This window comes from Lissotriton helveticus, chromosome 2_2 (assembly GCF_964261635.1).
Source record: "Lissotriton helveticus chromosome 2_2, aLisHel1.1, whole genome shotgun sequence".
NCBI lineage: Eukaryota > Metazoa > Chordata > Amphibia > Caudata > Salamandridae > Lissotriton > Lissotriton helveticus.
Window position 1 is genome coordinate 387,785,693 of NC_136060.1, and position 20,944 is coordinate 387,806,636.

A 20,944-nucleotide genomic window follows, 5' to 3' on the forward strand; every position below is an offset into this window, starting at 1 on the left:
ATTGGGCTGCGTTTCCACTTTCAGGGTTCATGGGTACTTACCTCAGGAGGTTCCTGGGTACTTACATCAGGAGGTTCCTTGTTTCCCCAGCTCCTCTGACACTTTTTGTCCAAGTCCTGTTCTTCATTGCAGTTTGCATTCTACCTTCTTAGTACATGGTTTGGTCTCCCCCTGGGAACTGTGGTATATTTGTGCTACCTACCTGATCTTGTTTGAGTATTTCCATATGCACTATTGATATCTCCAGCTATGAGATATACCAACATGTTAGTATCTGTGTGATAAATAGACTCATTTTTATGGTTCATCTAATCTACATTCCTTTTAAGCTAACCAGAGGGCTGCTCTCCATAGATACCACTTTGAGAGCTTTCTATGGTTATCAAAGAACACTAAAATCGCCATAAGGGTAGCCTGGGTTAGTGCAAGGTGCTTAGAGTGTATACCAGATACTAACACAAACTCCTACAATATGGAACTGCACCCACTTGCACCCGATGTGCCTACCAAGGTGCTGACTTGACACACCTTTTCTAAAATTGCCAAGATGCAGTGTCCTTATAGAGGGCAGTCATTAAAGTTCTGGCGACTGCACGGGAGGGAGAACCTATATAGTAAGGAGGCAGAGTTGTTAAAATTATATAGGAGTAGAAAGGCGGGGAGAGCCTCTAGCCGATTCATAGCCCTGGTGTTTCTTATGGTTCGAAGAATTATCACAATGAAGTAGAAAGATGCCTGCCTTCCTGGGTTATCATATTGGTACGCGGCCACACTAAAATGGGGTAGGGCCCGAGAGGGGTTCCCTTCCCTTTGAGACTGACGTGGCTACTATAGTGGTCATCCCAAGACCCAAATACCTTCTTTCTCCTGTGTGGATTACCGTTTGATTTCTTTAATTAATACAGAAATTAAAATCTGTACCACAGCCCTAGTCCAACGTATCTGTCCCCGTTGCACAAATTGATCCGTCCAGACCAATGTGGCTTCATGACGGCGCCCGGCACTCAGCACTGCATATGACGTATCCACCTTGCACTGGCCCATCGCAACCTCGTTACACCATACCTGGCCCTGCTACTCATTGATTTTGAGAAGGCCTTTGACACGGTCCACGTATAGCCTTGGCTCGATGCCGGATCCCTCCCTTTGAAGGAGGCATGGGTATGACAAATCTCCATCTCTACTATTTGGCCACCAGACTTATTGTCGTCCATGATTGGTTCACTGGAGGCTGGTCTGACCCGGCCTAGCGTACGGAGCTTAGAACTATGGACCTTGCGCAGATCCAGGCACACTTGTATGGGGCTCCCATTCCACAAACAATTCCACCTATCACCAGGGCAGTCCTTGTGGCCTGGCGCTCTGCCCTGCGCTACACAAGATGGGAGAAAAGTCTTGCCCAACATACACCTTTGTGGCACGGCACATGGCTGCGTGAAGCATTGACCCTTGGGGGCTTTCGGAAGTGGCATTGGGTCGGGATTTCGCTCCTTGGAGACGTCTGGGTGGGAGACCATGTCAGGGCCTTCCCCGATCTGCAACAGCGTCACTCCCTTCACACCACTCAATTTTATAAGTATTTACAACAACGCCACGCCCTTACTATGCATATTCGAACAGGCACCTCGCTTCCTGAGTTTAGCCCGTTAGAAGCCCAGGTCATGATAGCAAACTGGGGCAGAAGAGGGATGTCCCCGAATATACCGCTCCCTCGTGAACAACAGCCCTACCACCCTAGACTCGCTGCGAACCCGCTGGGAGGGAGGGATGGGTCCTCTAGAAGAGGCAGACTGGCGCAACGCCCTTAGGTCCCCCCCTTGTGGCCCCCAAAACTCTGACGACGTCCTCTAAACTACGTCTCATCCAACTTTATTACTGTTACATGGCATATCTCACTCCTGCGCGCACAGGACAGAACTGCGCCCCTCCCAAAATGCACACGACGTGGCCAAGCACCGGACGATTTCTACCAAATGGTCTGGCTGTGCCCTGGTCTTGCTCCATTCTGGTCGGGTGTGGAATCTGAACTTACACAAACTCTGGGGTGGCAGGTCCCTCATGACCCTATAAGCCACCTTCTACGAGTATTTGATGACCTGGACGACTCTAGAGCTGATAAAACACTTTCTGGGCACGGCGGTGGTGCTGGCCAAGTGAGACATCGCAGCAGCCTGGGCTCAGGTCAAACCCCCTAACATACTAAAGTGGTGACCGGGGGTGGATTAGTGTGCGGCCCAGGAGGAACCCCTCTCTGAGGTCCTGGGATGTCCAGAGAAATTTCATAAGATATGGGACAAATAGCTAAACCCACTGTTTTGAGTTATTTGCTTGATTTCTCTCCTATATCGTTACATTGCTTTTCAAATGGGGTGGCTTTCGCAAATGCTTTAAATCATGGCTGGGATTTTTGTTGTCTGCTGGAGACTGCCACCGACTGCCTTGCTCGACATCTCATTCCGTGCGGAATTGGAGCAGGAAATCACTGTTTTTTCCAACGCTACATTAACACAGTGACGCAGTTCTGCACGGTGTGGGAGGCATTTAAGGTGACCATAAGGCAGTGCCAAAGGGGGGCGTATCCGGAGGGATAGGCTCAGTACGCTGGGAAAGCTAGAGGCCGAACTTAAACAACTAGAGAGAAAACTGCAATCTGCACACGGTCCAGCTCTGCAGCAAAAGATTAGAGACAAGCTGACAGAGTATCAGGAGACAGTGGAGCGTTTATGTACATTTTGGGGGAAATACACACAATATGGGGAAGGGGAATGCCCGGAGAAGGCTCTGGCTGAGCTGAGTCGAGCACAGAATTTTTCCAAAACTATACTGGAGGTTGTCGACTCAGATGGCCATACAAACAGGGATACCTCAGACAGCTAGAGACATTTTATACGTTCTACAAGACCCTACACACAACGCACAGAATGCAGCCAATAGAGTTTGAGTCATACTTTGAGGATATAGCACTGGGATGGCTAGGGAACACCCAGAATTCCTATTAGAAGATTTCATTTAATGAGCGAGGGATCCGTACATGTAGAACATCAACTATGAGAAGCTTGGACTATACCGATCCTCGCCTAAATTGTAAGTTGTTGAAGTATTTGCAAATCCATGACAAAGCAGTAAAACAGGTAGTAGGAAGTATCCATAAAGGCAAGCTATAACAGTGTATGACATTGATAAAGAAGCTAAAGTTGTGGTAAACGATGTAATATATATATTTATATTAATACATCAAATAATAGAGTTATAACGTTTTAATAAAGATGGAGCGGCATCCTTTAAAAAACATGTATTTAAACTGTATTTTGTATTGTGATGGTTTTTATTAACTAAAAACAATAAACAACAAATTCAAATTATTAGCAGATTTCAAAGATGCAGAGATACGCATTGCAATTATGCAGCTACGGTCTGGCCCCTGGCCCGGACGGACTTACTGCGGAATTCTATAAAACATATTGTGACACTCTTATTCCAATGCTGAAAAATGTATATGAAAAGGCCCGAGAGACAGGCATACTTCCACAAACAATGCGCGAATCCGCGAACAGTTTTTTTTAAGACTGCCAGCCTACAACCACATGGAGCTCTTTCTGTACGTAGGACTCCGGCACAATCTGAAATCCGCCACCCCCAATTTCCCAAACAAACCACTCACTTTTACACCGCTACATGCCCTACTTCAGAGGCCTACTCCAACCCATGTAGTGTCCCAGCTGTACCGAACCACTCAGATAGACAGTCCACATACCACTCAGGTTGCACAGGCTAGATGGAAGGAGGATCTAGGCAATTCTCTCCGGGATGACCAATGGAAATTTTGCTGCCAGCAAACGGGACGAATATCGGTCAGTAGCAGACTACGTATCATACACTTTAAATATCTCCATTGTCTGTATTATACCCCTGTGAAGCTAAGCAGATTCCACCTCGGGGATAATGATAAGTGTGACAGATGTGGTAGGGAGGAAGCGGATTTTCTGCATCTGGCCTGGGAATGTACCCCCATCAGAGCATACCGGGACACAGTGCTGGGAGTACTCAATCATTACACTGTTCGAATATACAAAAGACTTTGAAGTCCCACTCAGACGATTCATATCGATTAGATTACTGCTAGTGGCGGGTAGCCTGCAGGTGGGGAAGGGCCCCAAAATTTAAAGAGTGGATGCATGACCTAATATTTTGTCAGGAGCAACTGACTATTTATGCAGAACTAATGCCAATCTCGTCCCAGCCCAAGACATCTGGGAGCCCTTGCAAGCATACTTACAGGCACAAGCTACTGAGGCAGGTACAGCAAAGGCAGACTCCGAACCCCCAAGGACCACGCAAGCGAGGGCTAGTTAGGCATGGGTATGGGTAGAGGGGCCCTAGGGAAGTGCTAAATATGCAGATGGGATTATTTTCGGGCCTCTTCAATGGAAGGCCATAAGAAACTAAAATGGTGTTTGGAATAGATTACATGTGTACATTGTTGTCGAGGTTGTGCCTGTATTTACACCAATCGTACTGTATCGCTTTGTATGGCTGGCCGTTGCTGGCTTATGTCACTTTCCTCCGTTGAAAATCAATAAAAAGTAAAAAATATATATAAAAAAATAACGAAATAAACAACTGCCACATAGCGCCAAGAAACCCTTCGCGCAAACATTGGGTTGTCAAATACATGCTATGTTATCACTGCCTTACAAAGTTTTGATAGGTCTTCGCTCTCTACCCATTCTCACACCTTGTCTCTCTCCTTTCTCCACTGCCCCGTTACCCCCTTCTTTCTTCTGACATTGCTCTCATTTGCTCTCTTCTTTTCCACGATTCTCTCCTTCATTCTTTTCAGCCTTTTCCCTTTCTCCCCTCCCCACCTCAATCAACTACCACAAAAACTGTCATATTATCCGGTCAACCCTTGCATAGAAGGAAAGACCTATCAGCACCTGCCTCTCCAACTTCTTAGGTCCCCTCCACACTTTCCTGCCTCATAAGCAAATACATCTCTCTATCTCCCCCTCTCTCTTTCTAGTCATCAGGTCCTCTTCTTCGATTCTCACGGTCTCCATTTGTTTCCTTAGTTTCAGTCATCTTTCTACCACACTCACCCTGTATTTCTCTCCCTTGGTGTCGCCTAAAATATTTCTTCCACCCTGATCTCATTTTACATGAGCACCAGTTACATTACACAAGGACATGTTAATTATGTTTAGGGGTTGAGCCTGAGAGTGCATGTGCTGGCTCATGTGTCATTTGCGAGGCACTGTTGTATACAAGCTGTATTCAGAAAAAAGAGCTTGGAGCCCGCTCTGGATTACAATTTTTAGCTTCACAGCACTCATTTTTAAATTCTTTACAATTGGCCAATGCAAGCCACATATCAGTTCCAATAATGGCTGTGGAGCAGGGCACAAGCACAGATTGATTCAAGTTAATCTGTGCCAGTTTTGCTGCCTCCGCTTCGGTTATACTTACAGTGCAAACCTCTTATCGCTGCTTTTATCCTCCTGCTTCAGCATCTCTGCTGTTTTTGGCCCCCATTCTCTCACCCCTCCCTGCCATTCGTCATTGGTGCGCCTGTTTGCATGTCAACTCTTTCTGTCTTTTCTGTGTTTAGGTTTCATTTTCTGTCTGCTTCTGTTTCACTTGGTGTGCATGCAGTGCCTGTCTTATCACTGTGCCCATATCTGCATTTGTCTTTTCTGCGTTGCCACTCTCTTCCACTGCCTCTTTCCTTGCCAAAGTCTCTGCCTCCTTATGGACGTGGGACGCCAGCCAGAACAAAAACAAACAGCAGAAACACTTCCAAGTAGTTAACTGCATTCACATGCAAGGACTTCACGTCCCACCAACAAACACACACGGAAGTTAGTGCCATGAAAAAACAATAATATCCTTTTCTCAAAACCAGGACCCTTGTATTTTTTTAGGTCATGCCATCAAGACTATACACTTCAGTATATACTTCTTTGTGGGCTCCCTGCTTTTCGTTTCGGTGTCCTTAAAAAAACCCTTGCTTGCTAGTGGTCAATCCTTTCGCTTTGCCCCTAATTTTCGTCAGTTATACACTCCCACAGAGCAGTGTTAAAGTATTCGTACCCTTCCATCTGTACCACTGCGGCGTCTGTTTAGGGACTACTTTTCCCTTTCTCTAAGAACTTTTGACCAGCGCGGTGATGTTTCCAGTCGCTCCAGGTCCATCTCTGTAAACAGTGCTATAAAGCATGTTTTTCTTTTGTTACATTTGCTGAGCATTCAAAGTCCAAGGTCAAACGCTTGTGGCTGTTTTGCGAGGTTATTTATTTCCGGCCCCCCGCAACTCAAAGACATCCAGGCCCACAGATATATACATTGATTTCAAGTTACGCACTGCCAATGTGCAGAGAAAAATTGCTACTATTATCAATTTTTATGTAAATTGCCCCAATTTAAGATGGTGGCCGCACGTCATGAGCGATGCTGACATTTGGCCCCAATTAAAGATGGCGGACGCATGTCTTGCGCGATGACGTAATTAAGGGACATATCAGGACAGGAGACTTTCCCACTCTCCCAGTCTTTCGCGTCCACCACAGAGTCTGTCGCACAGTGTGTTTCGTGTGGCTTTTCAGATACATTTTACGTCCCAAGAGGGGTCCTGGCGTGCCTGGTATAATTTGTATCAGTAAACCCTGGGGGCACAGGGAGAAGACAAGACTAATGAAATGGTTTCTGTGGTATCCATTAGGCATGTGCCTTGTGTAGTTTGAGTACGGATGCCTCGCCAACAGTCAACAAAAATCCACTTTAAAATTTGAGTGTGACATTTCTTCACACCAGCGTCATAATAATTAAACATCTGCAGCAGCAGTTTCCCAGAAATGAATGAAAAATAGAAAACTTGCAGGAACGTATTTACAAAAATCCTGAGGGGTTTTTCATTGAAGTAGGAGTTACTTACCTTTGGTAACGATGAATTTGGTAGAGACTGTTCTAGCCGCAGAAGTGCAAGCAACAAAGGAAAGAAGAAGAAGCACGAGCAAACCCCACACTGGTGACCAGAGTGCAGGGGCGCAAAAGTGCCTATAAAGTCCAGAATGGAACAACAACAAGGCGAGCATCCCCCGAAGGAGGGAGTAAGAAAGACACTCGCAAAAGGCAACCACCCAGAGGCAGGCGAGTGCAGAAGACCCAGAGCGCCCTCGCAGAACAGGGAGGAAGGGCGGGTCGTGAAGGAATCTGCGGCTAGAATACTCTATACCAGATAAATCGTTACCGAAGGTAAGTAACTCGTACATCTGATAGAGACTACTAGCCGCAGATTCCTTAACGTAGAATAGATACCCTAGCGATACCCAAGGGGAAGGAGGGTCTGCGAGAGGACCTCCCTAGCCCAGGCAAACCCAGGACCCCGACAGGGGAAAAAAATAAATCGCCTGGTCAGGAAAATAACCCAGTCCTCCCTAACAGGAGATGAGCGACAGGGGAAAGAGCCCAGTCCAGTCCCCCCCCCCCCCAAGCAGACTAGAACTGCAGCGGCACGGAGAACACCGTTCCACAGGGAATGTGTCACCACGACAAGCGGCAGCCCCGCCCTCACCAAGAAGGAGAAGGAAGGGCAATACGAAAGGAGACCATCAGCCAATGTACCAGGGACCTCCAGCGGAAGCCCCAGGTACAGGCAATACGAAAAGAGGCCAGCAGCCAATGTACCAGGGACCTCCAGCGGAAGCCCCAGGTACAGGCAATGCAAAAGAAGGCCAGCAGCTAAAGGACCATGGATCTCCACCAAAACCCCCTGTTACAGGCAACGCAGAGGGGTACCAAAGAAGAACAGCAACCCAGAGACTCCAAGGAGAAGAGCAGAAACGAAGGCAAGAGCCCTCCACCGGGAACACGCCCAGTGAAGAGGGCGGTCGAACTCATCACAGCTGGATGTCAACATACCAGACTGAACATCGCCTGAGTAATAAGGCAGGTGGAAGAGAAAAACAGTCCCACTGTGCTCCTGAAAAACCAGAAGCAGGGGCGCCAGGCCTCACTCCAAGGCCCTTGGCGTGGACCAGAAGAACCAGCGGGCGCCGCTGTGTGCCAACCAGCCAGAAAACAAGAGGAGAAACCAGTAGGACGAACCAAGTCGCTAACACAGGAAAATAACCCTTCTGGACACCAGACAGAGGACATGGCCAACAACAAACCAGAGGCAGAACACAGCCCAACGCCGCAGCTGCCCAAGGAAACGCACCAGCGGCATACAGCAACACCAGGAAGGGCAAGGAACCCGCAAGGGGAAGTCCACCCCTTCCCAGTATAAGACAGGCTATCCAATAGCTACAAATACCCCACGTAGGGTAGGACACGGCCCAAGAAGAATGGGAACCACTCTTAGGGAAGAAATCCTGCTTCAGAGAACAAATTAGAAACACTGCGGCAAAAAGCACGGGAGGCTAAGTAAGCAGCCAAAAAGAACACTTGCCAATGGGGGCTGAACCAGCAGCCTACAAAAGAGGTAGGCCAACTCAGTGCCCTGAGTTTACAGTATCTCTTACAGAAAGTGTAACGTTCAACCCACACCAGATTCCAGGAACAGTGGGTTAACACCTCCCACTAAGACCCGGAAGATCAACAAACCACCTACTGAGGAGGAGGAGGAGGACGACGACGAAGACCCGCAAGAAGACGCTGGATGCCTACCATCCAACACATGGGCCCGCAGATCAGCACGGGCACCCTAATGAGAGACATGAGAAACAAGGGACTCCAGAGAATCCCACAGGCTAGAAGTAGCCTTGGTCAACAAACACAAAGTGTTCAGCGCTCTCAAGGCAGCACTGAACGAAGCGAAGACATTACGTCCCCATGAATCTAACCACCGGGCCTTCCGAGACGGAGGGAACACCACCACAGACAAACACGGAAAGGCATCAAGCAGTAGAGCGCCTTGAGTAGAAGGGTGGAAAAAAAGACAGACCGGGTCGTGCGGAGCAGGACGATCGCGGTGCAGTAGTGCCTGAGGCACCGGATCGCCCGTGGCAGGGCGCCTCCAAGCCCCCATAAGAGAATTATGGAGTAACGCTTCAAAATGAAGGAACAACTCCCATTCACCAGAGCCCTGGTGGAGAATCTCCAGGAGGTTGTCTGTAGGAAATGGAGTGACAGGTTCACCCATCCTCAGAATACCAGCAGCCGTGGAAATAGCCCGACCAAAGGCATCACTGGCCTCAGTAGGGCGCCACGGAGGTGAAAGCAATTCCTCCGTGGGTGACAGTTGCAGACTGAGCTGTCCATCCCCATGTCCAGAGGGAAGCGGCCAGCCCCGGCATAAAGGAGGATCCACCGAGGAATGAGGGGCTTTAGGGGAAGGTGGAGAGGCGGTGGAGAAGCCAGCCGCGAGGCAGGGAAAGAAGAGTTTGAGTATTTTGGTCGTGGGGGCGGTGAAGAGCCTGCCCTAGAAGATGCCGGCGTAAAGGAAACTACACGGCGCCCTGTCTCCGGGGAGGAACACACCAATAGATGACAGACCTCCGGAGACGAAGGGACTTCGGGAGACGAATCCAGAACTCGGCGCCGGCGCGGCTCCATGGAGTCTGCCATCGGCGCCGGAGTGGCCACTTGTGGCGCCAGCTCGGCCGAGGGGGACTCGGGAAAACACCCCAGGTCCCAGCCTCTACCCCTGACTCCACCGGGGAAGAGGGCCCCTGGCACCGAAGCGGTGCCGGCTCGACCTCTGGTGAGGCAGCTGCCTGCTCAGAGGGCCGAGGGGGACCCGGGGACAAGCCCGGGGTCCCGGCGATCACCTGCAACGCCACAGGGAGCCGTATAGGGATTTGCGGCGACTCAGGAACGCTAGGTGCCGAAGAGGGAAGCCCCAAAGCACCACACCCCGACGGCGCCACTCTCCTACGACCTTCAGCCGAAACCTTCGGAGCAGGAGCCACCGGTGACTCCGCGGAAATCCCCGCGCGAGGCAAGGAATCCGCGGACATCTCAGGAGGTGGAGAAAGGGCAAAGAAGCCTGCGGAGCCGCAGCGTAGGCTGTCATTTGGGCCCCAGTCACCTCTGCGCCGGGAAACAGCGGGTAGGGAGGCGACAGGCGGGGGCGCACGTCCCGGGGGAGACCAACTGAAGGACCTACCAGCCAGTGAGCCACGCCCAAGGGGCCGCGGCGAAAGACGATGTCGCAGACTAAACCGGCAGTTCCTTGCTTCTGAGGGGGGAGACGAACGCTGAGAGGACACCTACCTGGATAGGCGCACCCACAGCAACTTCATCCGGCACTCCCGCCGTGACTTAGTCTTAAGGTGCTGGCAGGCGTCGCAGCTCTCAGAGTCGTGGTGCTCACCCAGGCACCACATGCAAATGGGGTGAGGGTCCGTCGCCGACATAGGAAGTGCACAAGAGGGCACGTCTTGAAGCTCGAAGGCATTCGCACACTGTTCCACTAAACGTGAAAAAAGGGATAGAAGGCCTGAAAACAGGCCAGGGCTCATCCGGATCCGCATTGCATGCAGAAAGAGAAAAAACTGACGTAGGCGCGCCGGGGCGGGACTTATGTATCCTCGCTGACGTCATGGACACGGAGGACGTCAGGGCAGAGTTACGTGGTGCCGTCCCCACGGCGCTCAGGGATGCTGTGGCAAAAAGTGTTCCGATCCAGTCTCACGCCTGGTGATAACTCTACGTTAAGGAATCTGCGGCTAGTAGTCTCTATCAGATCTTTGTATACTACACGTGCAGGGCAAGTCTTCACAGTGGACAACACAATCCGAGGACAAATAAAGGGCAATATCGGACCACATTTGGCGATCATATCACAGGAGAACCGCAAAGGAATTTGCGTCTCTTCCGAAAAGCGCTGACTTGGATAAAAAGAGCTTACTGATATTACCAAGGTACGTACCCTCTTTGTCTGAAAGCACTGAAATTGGCACTAAGGGATTCTTCGTTCTGCGCTGGGCTGCCTGTGTGATAACTGAATCAGGCTTTTAGGTGACCAGCGAGACATGTAGGAGCATCCTCTGTAGCCTTGCATTTTTGTTTTTCAAGCGCGGTAAACCAGTCACTGTGGCCGGATTTTTCATAACTTTTAAGTCCTCGTCCCGTATGCAGTTTCCAATGGACATAGATCTCTCACGCTTCCAAAAAGGTACCTTGAAATTATAAAGAAAGCAGTCAGTCTGCATAGTGGGCATGGGTAGGTCGAACCTTTTTGCTGCCCTTTCTAGCAAGCTATTAAAACACCCCCAATGTCCTCAGGTGGCGAATCTACTGGTGTTGGCGAAGCGAGATGATGGTGTAGACAATAGATAATCATCTCTATCTGTGTGGGAATCGCAGAGTTACCCCTTTTCTCTGTAACATAGGCTGTAACAATGTTCTGTGCAGTGCAGTAGATGGCTGACCAGATGGGAATCTTACATAAAAGAAAGAATAGTTGAGAACAGGTATAACTGAACATAGCTCAGTGTAGACTCCCTAGCACGACGTGCAGATGAATATCTGAGGGACTGGTGCTTCTCACAGGAGTGTTCTAGACAGAGGGCATTAAGATTGGTACAAACCTAGGTTTGACCTCTTTTCTAAAAGTGACTAGGATATGATACTAACCTGAAGAGCCTTTCCAATCTATGTTTTACATTGCATTGCTGCTATAAGGTACTCATTTCGACGACAGGCAGTGATTCAAGCATGTGAATCTATTAAAGTTCCTATACTGGAGTAACTAAAGCAAGCTCAAAAATATGTGGTAGGGCTTATCTTCAAAAACGAATGCCAATGACTGAAGTCTCAATGGTATTCAAAAACCACTTTAAGCACAACCTAGGATAAGATTAACGTGTTAAGTCAAAGGGATGGGATTTAAAACAATCGGCAAGCCGGCACTAAGTGGCATGATAGTGTTAGTACCTTCAGAATTAAATACATGTACTTGGCCTAAAATGGAACACATATACATGATATAGTACTTGTGGTATTATCTCTGTAAGTGCACATAACATTTGTCTCCAGTATAGTGGGGTGTAAAATTAAGCACAACTCTACTTGATGTTTTTATGAACTAGGCAGGTTTGGAAACAAAAGAAAAATTAGATAATCCGTTATGGATGGTTATCTATTCAAATAACAGTTTATATCAATTACATACCACTACATTTCACAGCACAACTAACACACTAGTCCTGTTATAAAAAATGCTAAGGGTCTGTATTATAAAGAACAGAAACTCCAGTTCCAGATTACAATTAAACAGTGGTTCTGAAAATTGTTTTGTACTTCACAGATGCTATAAACATCTATTCTTTGGTTACTCTTCGTAAAGAAATTCTCGTGAGAAGAAAGAAAAAAAAGATGGTTCAGGTTAAGCTAGGTTGCCATCATTTTGCCAAGAAAATATAGAAATAAAAACTTGCCTGATGTACATTCACTGCATATGAATTTTCCTTCTGGCTTTTCTACAAGCCCGAGACATTTCAAATGAAAAGCTCCACAGCACTGTCCTTCACACAGGATAACATCACCAGTTTCTTCACACACCTTGATAAAAATACAAAATGTTTGAAATGGATGCCATTCACCTCACAGGTCCCATGCAGCACAAATTGAAAGGATATTTTTTTTATTTTCACATCAATTGTACAAAACAGAGTAGATGGATGAGGTTGTTGCTGCCTTTCCAGAGATAGAAAGTTAGATCTCTACATTCCACGAAGGCTTTGAGGGAGCACCCAAGCATGTGCAGTTGCTGTATATAATAACCCTCCACTTTACCTTTGTGCAGCTTGGACACCTCTTGTGGGTGCCAATTTCATATTGGTGTTATCATGAACATAAATTGAATGTTATATAATGAAATGGGAATGTGAAAAAGTTGCAGAAGAAAACAAGTTATTTACCTGTAACTTTGGTTCCCCAGTATTGGTAACTTTCATAGATTCCTTTTGGTTAGTGCACACATATTCCATGCGTGCATCCCTGATTTGGGCACACTTTAGGTTCTAAATCAAAGACTCCAGACCCTTTTAGTTGAACTTTCAATTGATTTTCAAATTTATTTCACTTTATAAGTTATGCATCATGGTTTCAACTTTGCGTAACATTTTTATACGAGCTCCGATGCATTTCGGGCTATCATGCCCTTTCTCAAGGAGCTTGAATCAATCTAATCAAAAACAAAATCAAATATAGCCATCAGTAATCTAGATATATTCATTGTCAATACAAAACATCATATATACATAGAACATTCGTGAGCAACTGGGTATCATGTGCTGGTGTTTGGTGACGGGAGTGAAACGTGAATGATCAGGGTAACGAGCATGCATTACACTTACGTGTTTGGCTGTTCCAAACAGGTTACGATAAAGTTCTGAAAAAAACGGTTTAGTAAAATATTGTCAATAGCGGTTTCACAACGCTTTGCATATGAGACTAATGTTCTACGGTAGCAGTCTAAGACCGACTTACTAAATTCAGGATGGGTGTTCTTTCAGTCCCGATACGGTGAAACCTCCATCCGCCGAGAGTTAGTGTGGAAAACTAACTGTGAGAAGTTGGCCTGATATATAGTGCTCACTATTCTAGTGATCACTTTGTATCATACCAAACAACCCTTATTGATGATTGGTTGTAAGTCAACCTTATTAGACCAGCTATCCTAGTAGCGTGGACAAGAGCAGTCTTTAGGCTAAACTCTAGAGGGCGTGTTAAGCCAGCTGTTTTACCATCACATATACCCCTTGAACACCAAGTGAAAGGACACCACACAAGTAGTTATAAAAATATAGGATATTTATTAATAACAAGTCTACCCTGAACTCTTTATGAGTCAGGGAGATAAGCACAATACAAAACTCTTATGAAAATACTTCAAGTTGCACAATTTACACAAATGCCCGAGGGGCACGAAAAACCATATACACAAAAAGTGGAATGCGAAATACTAGCAGGTAAGTAACAAGATCCAGAGGCTTCAGGGTCGCTAGGACTACACTACTGAACCCTAAGGTTAGGAGCAGGAGGCCTAGGGAGATCGGGTGCAGAGTGTGCACTCTCACGCGGGATGCGGGAAGAAGTCTATGGATGCTAGCGTTTCTAAAGTTACTGTTTCCGGACGAATCCGACTAGGTAGAATAAAAACGAAAAAGGATCTGGACACTAGGAGAGTGAACCTGTGCTGGAGCACCGAAATGCTCGAGTTACCTAGCCCAGGGGCTGCGGCTGCATAGGGTTCAAATGACGTCGGGAATCCTCGTTGTAGTCTATGGAGCCTGAAAGAAGATGTTGCTGGCAGGCGACCAGTGAAGAAGTTCGGTGTGATCCAAGGCTGGATCAGTGAAGGAGACGACCTGAAAGCAGAGGGGACTTAGTTCTTAATCACTAGCCAGTGATTATGTGGGCACCAGGATGGCACCGGATGAAGTCACCTCGACCAGGTGAGTGGGCGAAGCTGGACTCTGCAGTCACACGGGCCAGGAGGCGTTGTCGGCGTCCAGGCTGGAGGTGCGAGCTGTCCCACAAGGCTGTCGGCTATGCTGGACTCAGGATTTGAGCAACAAACCTTGGCAAAGGCAAGCCCACGCGGTGGAGTCAAGATGGCGTCTGGAGTAGACCAGGAGGGTCCAGGGCACTTCTTGTTGGACAAGAAGCAAGGGCCAGTCTAGGGGACCTAGACCAGCGGTGAAGACGTCGTGGTACGTCGTCAAGAGGGTCGCTAGCCAACGGGCAAGTGACCGGACAACGTGGCAAGCAGCAAAGAAGCAGAAGGGCCCCACGCACACCTCGTGGATGCTGGGGGGCTGGACTTCGGTGCTGGAGCTGCTTAGGGTTAGGGCTTCTCAAACCCCAGTGCACTTAATCGAGGGTCTCTCGGGGGTCATGCTGGTGAAGCGTCGTGCAGGTCTTGAAGATGGCCGGTCCCACGGGTCACGTCACACCCACGAATCTCAGCTGGGCTGGATGATGTAGGTAGAGGTCAGAGATGGCAGGGAATCCGGGTCTCGTCGAGCTGGGCAGTCTTGATCCGGAGGATGGACGTGCAGCAAACCGCAAGAGCTTCGATGGTGCCTGCTGGTGCAGGATGGCTACTCCTTAGCCACAAGGGAGAGTCTTCAGAGAAAGTCAAGAGTTCCTTTCGTGGAAAGTAGTTCAAGATTCAAGATTATCTAATTTGGGAAGGGGGCCTGCTCCTACCTTTATCCTAAGAAAAGGGGCTGGCACGCGACTAGGTCCTGCCCTATGGGTGGGACCAGGAGGGGGGTGGTTACACCCCTCTCCTTTGTCCGGTCTCTCCCCAGCTTAGGGGCTGGGGTGCCCCAGGAACTGGTTTGAGCCGGCATATGCACAGTGAGCACTGGGGTGCCACTTGCAGTCACCTTCCTTTCAGCCCTGCCTACCTGGGATACACAAAATCCTGTCTGGGATGGTGCTAGCACCGCCCCTGACAGGAAACCCTTTGTCCAGGCCTCCGTTACTGGAAGGACTCCCAGCAGCAGGAGGGCAGACTTGTGTCTCGGTGGCAGCATCCATTTTGTGGAGCTGAGGCTGTGTCTGACTTTAACCGGGGTTCACAGTTACATACATGTCGTGTCCCTCTAGAAGGGTGGAATGCTAACCCCGTCGCCAGAATTGGCGAGGGGTTAGTATTCCAATTCGTATGACACCTTACTCGACATGTTTTGATAATGCTATACCAAAGTTAGCATTTAACCGCGAGGATTATAATGCACTTAGGAGTATATGGTATAGCGTTATCATGGAACAGCTATTTGGACTTGGTTCCGCAAGCTGCAAACGGGCTCAGCTCATGCCAGAGCACCATTTCACATAATTCCAAGCACTCTGCCTTCAGGATCGATAAGGCATGCCATAGGAGTGACTGACAGGAATATATGTGTCCATTTTAGGGTTAGATATAGGTATACTATATCTAAAGCAAAGGGTGATTACACCACCTTGCCCCAGCTGTCTTGCCAGCCAGGGGTGGCATAATACATGCTTAGGCCCCTGGTAGGCCTTGGGTTCACCTATGCCCTGGATACCCAAGTATGCTGTATAGGGACTGATAAGGTGGCTCAGTATCCAATTAGATATGTACCTAGGGTACATGGAGTCCATTTTAACAGAGAGAGCAGGAAGCCTGGGGTCCTGGATAGCAAGATCCCAGGCCAACTAAGTCAGAAACCAGCAAAACTCTAGGCAAAAAGTTGGGGGCAACCATAGTCGGGTATCCACCTTCCTACACTAACTCCATGTTATAACGGGTTCGGCTATTCGTTGGCGTGATGACGTTGTATAGGTGTGTGCGCTGAGGCTAAAAGTAGAAAACGGACTAGTGTGTGGCGGCCATGTTGTGTGGGCACGATGTGCATATGTGTTATGTCAACAAATATCTATCAATGTGTATAATGATACAAAAGAGACAATGTAGCATCAGAAAAACCGCAAAGGTTAATTATAGAAAGCAGCTTAGTTCCACTCTGTCGTTAAGCCCAAATGGCTTCATAGATTGAAGTCGATAAATCCAGGTTGTTTCACGCCTTAGTAGAGTTTTGTTGTTGTCCATTCCCTCTTTTTTTTCAATGATTTCCAAAACCAGGAATTTTAATTGCACAATGTCGTGTTTCATTTCTATGAAGTGGGTAGCAATGTTTGATTTTTCGTTTTTGGTTCTAATGTTTGATTTGTGTTTGTTTAGACGCACTTTCACTTTGCGTTCAGTTTTTCCCACATAAATTTTCCCACATGGGCATTTTAACATGTATATAGGATTGGTAGAGTCACATGTTGCGTTTACATTGAGATTGATGTTGTAACCTTTCATTGGGTGTAAAATTGTGTTTCCTTTTATTATGTTGTTGCAGCTGTTGCAGTTAAAACACGGTTTCGTGCCTTTGAATATTGTTGGTGTTGGGGTGTCCTTCATGAGAATTTCTTTAATGTTACTATTGCGGGTATATGCAAAGATCGGTGGCTTGGAGAACAAATTGTTGAAATCTGGTTCAGCTGTAAGTATCGGCCAATGTTTTAAGATTATTTTTTTGTATGTTGAGCTTGAGGTTGAAAATTTCGAAACTAACACCATCCTGGTGTCTTTTGGTTTTTCTGTTTTTGTAAGAGCGTGGTTTCGGGTGATGATTGATGCCCTGTCAGTTGCTTCTTTAATGAGATTTTTGGGGTATCCCCTCTTTAAATCTTTCACCCATTTCAATGATACCTTGTTGTCGGGTTTCTTCTCTTGAGGTGATCCGTGCGACTCTTAGCATTTGTGAATATGGCAAGTGTTTTTTTAGCGCACCCTGATGAAAGCTAGAGAAATGTAAAGTATTGTTGCGATCTGTACTTTTCCGAAATAGATCCGTTTCAAATCCCTGAGGTGTTCTGGAGATTAAGACATCTAGAAACGTGATGGATTCTTTACTCATTTGCCATGTTAATTCGATTCTGTCGTCTTTTGTATTCAAATCCAATAGAGCTTTTTCCAAGTTGTTTTCAGTGTCTTTCCAAATAAAAAACAGATCGTCGATGTATCTTACGAATAGTTTCAGATTATTTTACCATGTTGGGTTGTCATAGATATGAGCGTTTTCAAATTCCATCATATATATGTTGGCGTATGTCGGCGCAGCGCAATTGCCCATGGACATCCCGGACAATTGTAGATACCATGTGGTGTTGTGTTCAAAATAGCTGTGATAAAGAGTAAACACCATTAATTCCATCAAAAATTGTTGCATTTCCTGGTCAATGTTGCTGTTTAGAAGGGCCTTTTATACAGCCTCTATTCCACCTCCGTGAGGGATGGACGTATATAAGGATTTTACGTCTGCAGTGCATAGAATGAGCAATTCATTTGGTTCCACTGTTATTCCTGCAAGTTTCAGTAAGAATTTGTTGGTGTCTTTCACATAGCTTTTCATGTTTCTTACAATAGGTTGAAGGTATCTATCCAAGAGTTTACCTACGGGTTCGTGTAGGGAACCCCTGGTGGATACTATTTGTCTAAATGGCGGGTCATCAATGGATTTGTGGATTTTTGGTGACATGTGTACACTTGGACTTTTGGGACATTCCGAAAGAAGATACTTTTTGGTTCTCTCATTTATTGTTCCTCCATCTTGTGCTTTCTTAACTAAGTTACCCAGTTCTGTTTTATATTGGGTGGTAGGATTCCCTTCCAATTGCATGTATGTTGTAGCATCTGAGATGTGTTCTTTTATTTTTGATTCATACATTGTAGTGTTTAACACAACTAGTGCTCCTCACTTGTCAGCCTTGATGCATTTGATTGCTTTGTTGTTGGCTATTTTTTTTAAGATGTCCCGATCTTTTTGTGTGATGTTGTTAGTCACTTTCTTTCTGTAATTGATTTTGAGTAAATCTTGTTTCACTAGTGTCTCAAATAGATCAATGCTTTTGTGACTTACTGGCGCTGGATAGGAACTTGACGGTCGTAAGCCCATTAGTTGATACAATTTTTCTTGGGCAGTAGGAATTGATACATTTTCAAAAAAATGACGCAATCGAAGCTTGCGAGTAAGTTTAAATGTGCTGGTTTCCAATTCCAATAAGTTTGAGTCGTTGGTATGAAGGACGTCCCCTTCCCAAGTAATTTCATTTCATTTGTGAGGTACCGCTTGACCTCCTCTGGCGTCGCATCATGCCCAGGGACCCGAAGGTGTGGGGCAGGCGGCGACGTCCGCGACTCTGTCGGAGCCGCGTGGGTGGTGTCACTCGAACCCCCGGCCGCATCGCGCGAGCGTCGGGGTGGGTCGGAGGAACGATGACGTCTCTCCGACCTCTCATGCCTCTTACCTGAGGACTTGGATCCTGACGACCGATGTCCACTCCCGGAGCTGCGAGGACTCCGACCCCGCGACCGCTCCCTCGACCTCCTGTGGGACCGGGACCTGGAGCGGGGCGGACTGCCAGAGTTCAAGTCGCTTGCGGGACCGCTCCCGCCTAGCTTTAGACATCAGGGCCCGGCAGTCGGAGCAGGTGCGGTCATCGTGGTCGAGGCCTAAACACTTGAGGCACCGGCGATGGGGGTCGGTAACCGAGATCAGTCGGTCGCACTTGGAACAGGGTTTAAACCCGGGCATCCCTACCGGCACCGTCGGAGCCGAAGATTCGAGTAGAGAAATGATCAAAAGATCAAAAAAGTTTAGTCAAAAAATGACTAAGGGGTAGAGCTTCTCCAGATCTGCGCTAGCTGGCGCGGAAAAAAGAAGACCTGACGTCAGCGCGCATGGGCAGCGTCTAAGTACTCCAACGACGTCATTCCAGCGCTAACGACGCGGACAACGGACGCGGAGCCGCGGACGACGCCTGCCGGCGCGCAGGGGTATTGCTAAGCAAAATTTTCCGGATCCAGCCTAACGCCTGGGGATATTCTACGGTAAGGAATCTATCACTAACGTGTCTCTTTCCGATCAGGTATTGCAATAAGGTGCTCATATCATTGACAAAAATAATGCAGCCTCTGGAATATGGGTTACTGTCAGCATTAATAACCTTTAACTAAAGGATTGTTAATGATGTCTTTGAAGAAAGCATCTCTTAAACTCATGGTGAATAATACTTTTAAAGAAAGCATTGCCACACTGTCATGAAGAACCCTCTTAAATTAAGCATTGTTCAAACCCTTATGACCATCATCTTTAAATAAAGCATTTTCCAACATCCACCAGGTCTGTATCTTCTTTCAAAATCATTAGGCAACAGAGCCCCTAGAGGGCATTCCAGCTCCAGCCTGGGGAGTGCTTGAATTTGCCTGGGGTTCCTGGGTTGGTCATCCTTCCTTTGACCCTGTTGACTCAGGGTCTCTTTTTCCAATACTTTAGGAATCCTCTTGGCGGGGAGCTGTGGCACTCCTATAGCTCCACTTTGCTCTCCAACAGTCTCCGGCGGGGACTCTGCAGTCCTGGGACTGTCACGAACAGTACAGAAATGCTTTGTGAGTAACAAGCCCCAAGGAGCATTATGGGCTGCTCCCTCGCCAGGAGCTTCCATATTCAAGTTGTGGCTCTGGTCATGTCTTTGCTTCCCCGATATGCTGTGGGGCTTCTTTCTTCTTTCCTTGGGGGTACAAAGGCACTCTGCACGCTCCCCACGTTGGGGGCAGCCCAGGGAACCGACTCTTTGCCTGCCATGTCAGCTCCCTGTGCGGGCAGCACTGCCTCTGCTGCCCATGGGAGCCGGCAGCTTTTCTCTCCAGCCCGCTCCTGCGGGCAGGGCGCTGGACTGTTTGGTGGCCCCGCCAGAAATGGAGAGCAGACCAGGACCACCACGGATGGTGAGAGTGCACGGCATGCCCCCGTGCGCTTCGCTGCCAGGGGATGGAATTGGAGATCCCAGGCTACTGCTCATTTATTCAGGAGAGAGCATTGGTGTTGCCCCAGGCAGCGGGACTCGGAGCCCGGATATGGGAATCCAAGATCCCTGGCTGGCATCTTGGGGGTGCAACATGCTCCTTGCCTCCCTTCAGTGGTTGGGGGGACCAGATTTGGGGGTCTTGGACCCGCATAATGAAAACCCAGGCCCATGGGTTCAGATGTCCAAGCCTTTGTAGCTCTCTTGAGGGGTCCTCACATACTCACCCTCCTAGGGCTAATCTTTACAAATACTCCTCATGGTTACTCATGGCCTTGCCCCACCCCGGTAAGGTTTCAGCAGCTGGGCAGCGGTGTGCTGGGATTCAAAGCTCAATTCAATTCAATTAAAAACTTGCTTTATTCGATTTAAAATTCAAATCGTAAAAGCACATAAGTTAAAAACAATTGTTACAGCAAGTAAATAAGTGTACTAAGCCAATCCAAGCCAAAGTACATATTTCAGCCAATAAAATAAACATTAAAAGTTATTAGATCAATTGATAGAACTTTACAACCAGTTTTAAAAAATGAATCAGTGCATGAATAACAATCTTCTTCCAGCCGTTGTAATTTAGAGAAGGCTAGCTTACAAGTTTGTATCCCCC

At 47.6% G+C, this 20,944-nt stretch overlaps 1 protein-coding gene across 1 annotated transcript in view; it reads right to left on the bottom strand.

Moving 5' to 3' along the window:
- The window catches only part of NSD2 (nuclear receptor binding SET domain protein 2), a 1,080,265-nt gene that overhangs the window by 548,307 nt on the left and 511,014 nt on the right, over positions 1 to 20,944 (bottom strand). Inside the window, exon 12 of the mRNA XM_078678610.1 lies at positions 12,381 to 12,504. Coding sequence (XP_078534736.1) covers positions 12,381 to 12,504 — 124 coding nt within the window. The remainder of the gene's footprint in view (positions 1 to 12,380; positions 12,505 to 20,944) is intronic.